Source organism: Gavialis gangeticus, unplaced genomic scaffold, assembly GCF_001723915.1.
Source record: "Gavialis gangeticus isolate Ggan-Ray unplaced genomic scaffold, GavGan_comp1, whole genome shotgun sequence".
In the NCBI taxonomy this organism is placed as follows: domain Eukaryota; kingdom Metazoa; phylum Chordata; order Crocodylia; family Gavialidae; genus Gavialis; species Gavialis gangeticus.
The window spans coordinates 113,564,569-113,572,116 of NW_017729031.1; the positions used below are offsets into that span (position 1 = coordinate 113,564,569).

The 7,548-nt window shown below is 47.7% G+C and overlaps 1 protein-coding gene across 2 annotated transcripts in view; it reads left to right on the plus strand.

Annotated features, from left to right (window-relative positions):
- The window catches only part of KCNH6 (potassium voltage-gated channel subfamily H member 6), a 173,343-nt gene that overhangs the window by 95,671 nt on the left and 70,124 nt on the right, over positions 1-7,548 (plus strand). Inside the window, exons 4-5 of one of the 2 annotated variants that reach the window (XM_019523602.1) lie at positions 2,440-2,549; positions 5,116-5,428. The exons of the other annotated variant lie outside the window; for it this stretch is intronic. Coding sequence (XP_019379147.1) covers positions 2,440-2,549; positions 5,116-5,428 — 423 coding nt within the window. The remainder of the gene's footprint in view (positions 1-2,439; positions 2,550-5,115; positions 5,429-7,548) is intronic. 2 annotated transcript variants of the gene reach the window in all.

The following is a 7,548-nucleotide window of genomic DNA, read 5'->3' on the forward strand; positions in this document are numbered from 1 at the left end:
CACAAGCTGAGGGAGGATAGGTTTAGGTTAGATATTAGGAAGAACTACTTCACGGTAAGGGTGGCCAGAGCCTGGAATAGGCTTCCCAGAGAGGTGGTGCTCTCACCTTCCCTGGAAATCTTCAAGAAGAGACTGGACAGGCACCTGGCTGGGGTCTTATGACCCCTGCCACCCCGAGTGCTCCTTCCTGCCCATGGCAGGGGGTCAGACTCAATGATCTGTCCAGGTCCCTTCTGACTCACTGATTCTATGATTCTGTGTATGCTTTGCTGCACACCCCTGGTTCATCCCAGGACATGGTGTATCTTGTGCATTGAAGGGCAGGGGCTTTGTGAGGAAAAAATAGTATGTGACCGTGTAATGAGTCTGCACCCTGATTCACGCACAAGTTGCACAGGCAGCTTTACTGTTAGCATTTCCTGTCCTTTGGAGTACTTGATGCCGCAGCCTTTGCAAGGTTCTTGTATGGGGGTTTCTTTGTAGTTGGATAGTTGTTAAAGTTAAAAAATCACAGGGGGGAAAAATATTTCTATAGCTTCCTATTCCTACCCCTACACCCCTAACAAGGCCACCTGCAGGGCTGGGACCTCCAGGTCCAATTCACAGACCCCTGCTGACACTTGAAATATTGGAGCAACTGTTAGCAGTCGGAGGTTGTCACCCTCTGGCCATCAGGAGAGCAGAATAAAGCCTTTTGCCTGTGGTTTTCATGGAAGCGTACTGTAGCAGGCACAATCCAATGCTTGTTTTCCTCATTTACCTTGTCTCCCTTCAAGGCTCCCCGTCACCCTTATCACACACCCTGTCCCTGAGCTCCATTCCAGTCTCCTTGCTTGGCAAGTCCCAGCTTCTGCCTCCTGGCTTTTTAGCCAATCTCTCTCTCCCGCCCCACTGGCCATGCAGTCCAGTCCATGATCCTCAGGCCCATTACTTTGCTGTCCCAGCCTTTTTCTCCAGACCCCTCATCTGACATCAATGGCCCCACCAAGACTTTGTCCCTGTCTCATAACCCAGCCAGCTCCAGTTTTCTTCCTGTATCTCCCTCCCCACCTCCTCCCCCACTGTGCCCCCAGCCTACTAATCTCCCATTTCAGTCTTACCCCAGCTACTTGTTCAATCTCAGTCTTCCCCCACATCCTATTTTTATCTGTGGTTTCCTGTCTCAGTATCCCATCTTCATCCAGCACCTGATCCCTGTCTCCTTGCCAAGCCAGTCTGTTTCCCACTGATCCCTTAATCTTGCACTCCTACAGTTATTAGTCAATTGTCTTCCCCCACTTGCACCTTCAGACCCAGCCTCCTTGTCCCAGTCTACTCCACTGCCCCCCTGTACCTCCAACTCCTGTCCCCTCTATATTCAGAAGTTGAGGACTTCTTCCTCCCTGCCTGAATGCCAGTGGGGCTGGGGCCACAGACACATGTACCCTGCCAATTCCTATATTTGACTGCTTGGCTCTGCAACATTACTGTTTTTTGAATGCAGCTCTTGATGTGAAATCTGCTTCTAGCCTGATTTTTTCAAAGCTTTCTCAGAAGGTGCAAATGCTCAGTTCCTATTCCATCCAAGTCCTTTTGATGGGTTTGAAAATCCCAAGTGTGCATCGCCCACTTTGCATGCAATAAGTATGCAGCACAAAGGATGATATTTCTTTGCAAGGGAGAATCGAGCCCAAAATATTCCTCTGCCAGGCAAGGTATAGGAGAAGGTGTCATAAACTAGCAGGGTCAAACTGCACAAGTCTTAGGTAGCAGCAAGAGTGGTAGTAGGAAGAGGGGGACATGAAATGCATTGAAAAGCCCACCTACATGGCTGAGAGGAGGCTTTTGGGCATCTACACTACACATGAAGATGGGACAGAGCTGGTAGTCAAAGATCTGGGTCCTGTTGCCAGTGAACCTCTCCATGTGGATTTACACTGTGCTGTGAGACATTGACTCCACTGAGGAATCCCAGCTGGCCTGTGTTTGTGTCAATGCCATGTAGGATTTCATCCCACTGGCATGGTTCAGGAACAGTGCTAGTGCTGGGCCCAGCTAACAAATCAGCTGGGGTGCAAAATCTTTCCCCTTCAGGATGCCCATCCCAGTCAGCCCCAGATAGGTAGCACCTAACCTTGCTACCATTTGTTGGCTCTAGGGACTGGGAGGAACCAGAGGCAGACTTTCCAGCCATCCCCTCCTGTTGATCATGCCACTGTCACTAGAACAGTCAGTGCTGACCAGTAGGATCCCTTGTGGCCAAGTATTTATGCCAGCCCATAGGCAGCAGTCCCACCAGGCAAGCCGCATGAACGCCTTCCTCTGGCTGAGTTCATCTCAGCTGTGCCCATTGTCCTGTCCCTCCTGCTTCATCTACCTCGCTCAGAGCTCCCATCATTGCTTGCAGATAGGTTACATTTGTGTCTCTTGTGTTTTGTTTGTGTTTTTCTTTTTAACAAGGTCAAGGTAGGAGGTTGAAGTTTAGTCTCCCGTCCCTGCGGCGACTCACAGTCCAGCGGAAATCTCTGCCCACCAGTGAGTTTGATGGAGTAGCCATTGACTATGGAAAGGTAACCATAGACTTTGTACCATATAAGCCAATTCCCTAGGTCAGGACCCAGTGCTCTTCCTCAGCTCTTCCCCACCCTGCCCCCTTCAGCAGCTGCTGTGGGTAGTGCAGTGTCTGGATCTAAGGGTTTCTCTCTTTAAATGCTGAGCGAATACAGTGGCCACTGGCCAGTCAGGGATTGCTTGCTTGTTGCCTTTTTAGTCACTTGGAACTTCACTGAGGACAGAACCCAGAACTCTTACTCCAAAACCTTTGGACACCAAGAGCTAAAAGAGAATTCCCACTTCCTGCTAAATGCACATGGCCTGTAACACACAGCTGAAAAGCTCTTCTTCCAGCCAGGAGCAGGGAGTGCACATGTATCCGTGTGCACAGGATAGGAGACTGGATTTGGATAAGGCTAAAATCTAACTTGCTTGTAATTCAAGATTCTAGAATGACCTGGGTAAGGAAAGAGCCTGGAAAGCTGCATAAACACATTAAACACACTGCCCCTTGGAAAGAGTGTAATGCTGGTTGGAGATGATAACAGTGGGCATAGCATGGGGCCTATAAAAATCAGGGGGCATAACTCCAGGATTCTGGTGCAAACATTCCTTGATACCACACATTTTCTTAAATATTTCCTGCCCATCTATGTGCCACCACCACGGATGACCATAAGTACCGAATCTCAGTAAGTTCTAATGAGCTTTTTGTCCATCTCTTCCCCTGTATTATGGCAGCAAAGAGCTTGTCGTCCTTGATGGATTAGCATAGTAAACCTGGTGAGGTAGGGGAAATGTTCTTGGTCTTTAGTGTCTACTTCGCTTTAGTAATTGCTGCTTTCATAGTCTTTTTGGATACTACACACATTCCACATATGTCCAAATAACAAATACCTGATGTTCTGCCAGTTGTTCCAGGTACATCCAAACATTGTAGATATATTCAGGTGTAAGGCATTTGTGGTGATAATCAGTGTTTTGGGTGTGTCCAGGTACAAGACCTTTGCTGTCCTTTCAAGTATATAGTGTATATCCACATAGACTATACCAGCTGTACAGCCCAGTGGTGTCGGTATGTTTTAGATATCTGTTATACCCTTCAAAGTTTTTAGTTGAGGGACCTCAAAGTTATAATCATGCTGTCAGGGGTTATAAGTACATGAAGGTTCAGGGTAGCCACAGTGTGGTCAAGGGTTCTAGGTATGTCAAGATTTTAGACACCTAAAGGTGCCTATGTCAAGGTTTTAGGCACCATGTGAGAGATTCTAGGCATGTCCAGGTAGAAGGTGCCTAGCATGCTGCAATGTTCCTCACTGTATCCACATAGAAGATACCTGCTGTGATACCCTGGGATAGCCTGACTTTTTGTTGCCTTCAGTGGAGTCTTACCCTAGTGATAGTAACACAGAAGGGATAGAGGGACCCAGCAGTGTAAGGAGTGAGAGGTGGTAGCATTTGGAATCCACTGAGCACCCTCACTTAGGCAGAAAAGTTCTTGAACCTTAGAATAAAAGAGTGGGCCTATCCAAAACAAGAAGAGGGATTTTGTTTCTTGAGGAATAGATGGAGCTCAGCAGCAAAGATAATGGTTTGGTGGGTCCTAGAGCCCATACATTGCTGAGCTAATGGCAGCATATTGGCTGGTGGGGTATTTGGGTGAGGTGAGGTGAAGTTAGGTGAGAATGGTTTCCCATCAAAAGAATCAAATCCATTTCATGAATAGCACCAAGTCTCTGGCAAACCAAATCTGGAGACATTTTGAAGAGTACAGTTTGGGCTTTTTACTCCAACTGATGTTAGGAAACTCTTTAATCCTTTGGTGCTTGGAAGCTGGTGAGCCCATAAACAGATTCAATGGGAGGCATGTGGGATATATGGTCATGGGCACTGTGCTTTTATGCAACATGTGTTCCACACTAGGGTTTGGTTGCTTTTTCCTGCCTGTATTTACAGGCATCTCCGAATACAGATTACCTCCTCATGCCCTCCAAAAAAGAGAAGGCACTGTGGGATAGGAAGGCCTAGAAGTGCAGTGTAGAACAGGCAGCATCTATTAGCCGCATGTCAAGGACCTAGAACATTGTGCTTTAAATTTAAAACTCCTGTAGCAGGCAAAAAGGAGAGGGCAGAATGCATTCAGCAGTAGATGTCTGTGCATTAATTCCTAGAAACATCCTGGATAGGAGCAACCTCATACCATGGTAAAGCCACTATGAGGACCTGCTCTTTTGCTCCTGCTCTGGCTTGCTTCCTGTTTGCTATTGGCTTGATCATAGTGGATAACTCCCCCTTCCTCCCTTCGCACAACATCTCCCCCCATGCTTACCCAGGCTTAGTAGAGCAGGAATGGGTTGATGGGTCCCACTGTAACACCAGGAATCAGGGAGGAACACCTAGGCTTCCAAGAATGCTATAGCTATGTCACAGGGTGTGCTCAGTCCTGCAAGTCAGACCTTAACCCACAAAATGGCAGCACTCCCCAGCCCTCTGCCCTTCCTCTGTCCTCACCCAGCTTCTCCCTCATCCCCCAGCATTCAAGGACTCCTTCTAATGAAACACTTTCTCCTGGCTGTCTTAAAGCCTGGTGGCGACTCTTTGATTATGAGGGACTTGAAGACTCCACCCAATGAGAACTGTGTCCAGTCAGAGACCGAGTCCCTCCTGGAAAAGGAGAGGATGCCGAGCCTGGAGGCCATCCCCACCGCACATCACTCGTCCCTGAAACAAGAGCCTCCCTTCCTGAGACCACCAGGGTCATACGCGGCCTGGGGTTTGGCTCGGTTGCGCGCCAAGGGCAGCTTCCACAGCCTCCGCAGGGTCTCCTCCTTGGACAACTTTGAGGCCACGAGGTCTGAGTTCCAGAGAAAATGCAGGGAGAGGAGGGCAAACTCAGGTAGGGGTAAAACACACGCAGTTATATCTTTACCAAGGGGGAGGATGAAGCAGAACTTCTTCCAGCAGACGAGTCCTCCTCTGGACTGCTATGACGTTTCCTGGGGGAGTTTCTCACCCTACCTTGTCTTCTCCTAGAGAAGCAAAGAGAAGGGGGGCACCTTCAAAAGGGTAAACTGACTTCAGTGTGTTTTCATGTTCTGGAAAGTCCAAATGTTTCTCTCTCTCAGCCTGTAGATGATAGATTTGTTTGTGTCTCTGTGTGTGAATGTCTGAATACACTTATCTTGCTTGCCCTGTAAATCCAGCAGATATTAAACAGATTGTTTCCTGAACACCTGCCCACCTCAGGCAAAAGTGTGTGGGAGTCCATTTGTATTGGTGAATATGATGAATATAGTAGAAATAATCCCTGTGCATCATAGATGGGTAAGAGATGGAACAATTTAATCTGGGAGCACCATCAACACTGCTTGTCAGTGAAAAACGCAGATGATCTCAGCTTGGGAAGAAACACAAAGGTCCATAGACACCAGAGCAGTCACGCAGGAAGTCCAAGAAATGTGGGCAGAAAATAATGCAGTGAGCCTGAATTCAGAAAAGAATTGCATCCAGGAGATGAGAATTTAGTGTATTTAACTAAGGAATTGAAAAGCAGAGAAGCTGAGACAAACTGAGGACAATATTCTCAACAGATTTTCAAAGGCTCAGTGTACACTGCTGGAACTGGGTTTCTTAAAAAGCACAGACAATTAAATAAGGGCAGACTGCAAAATGGTTTAATTCTCAATATCTTCTATTTTGGTACTTCTTGCTAGGGCTTCAGATGAACTTGACACCCAGTGAGGCCACTGTGCATTGAGGACATCTGAAAATCTGGCCACTTAGGATGGGCTTTTGCTACATGCTCATCACAAGCCAAACTCTGCTTCACTGACCTCCATGAAAGTAGTGTTAGGTCAATGAATCTCACCCTTATTTTGCTGTTATGACCTTCTGGCTCCTCCAAGTGAGAACAGACAATCAATTAGATGGGAGCTGCAGTGCTCGTTCTCTTGTGGCCTGAAGATGCAGAGGCCTCATGTTTTGGAGTGGGGAAGGAATAGTTCTTCTCTATGAGGGTCTGGAGTGAGTGTGTCTGCAATTCTGCATTCATTTCCAGGTACCTCATTCTTGTGAGATAAGGTTGATACACAGGTGTGAGATTCGAAAACAACACTGATCATCTGGATCATTTGATCATCCGATCCAGACCCTGGAGGATCAATTTAGGAGATGGAAAGAGTTTGTGCTGCTTGGCTCCCTCAAAATGGGGCCAGGATCAGAAGACACAAATATTCAGAGTGTGTGAGCCCCAAGGGAGCCAGGGCACTTCTGAAAGAGGGATAAATAAGTCTCACTGGGGAGAATAGGGAATGAAGTAAGGGAAAACTAATGTTAACTGGCTACATCTGAAAACTTGGGAGTCTTCTAAGACAGATTTCCTGCCAGTGAGGTATACTAGGCATGGCAGAGACTAGGAGCCTCAGTGATAGAAACATTTCAGCTAGACTAGAAAAAAACTAGAAAATGTCACAAACAGAACAAGCCTGCCTTTGCCTACAGGAGACAGATTAGCTGGGATAAATGAGGCCTTTGTAGGCAGATCATCCAACTCCAGGCTTGCTGCCTCTGACGTACAAGACAAAGCTCCACCCTCTTCTGCTAGTGAGAAGCAGGATGAACAGCTGGTCCAGCCCAGGGAGCAGTAAACCATAAAGCCCAACAACTATTTGGATGTTTTGCCTGAGACCTACAAAGCCAGGCAGGACCTGCCTCTGATTTCAAGTTTGAAAGTATGTCCATGCCGCTCCTGCTGAGCTCTTGGAAGTGCCCCCAGAAGTTCCCTGGTCCTCCCACTTGTCACGGCTGCTCCCCCTTGCCAAAGCCAATGCTCTTGAGCTCCATGTCACCAGCACACTTGGGAATGGTGATAGTGAGTGCCCTTAGAGTGGCATCATTGCCTCATATCTGTGTTTGACACAGGTGGCCCAGGAGCAGGCAGGTGGGGCCATGCCTCTCCAAGGGGCTCTCTGCAGCAGTACAGAAGTGAGGTAGACATGCCCTTAGACACCTTTTGTT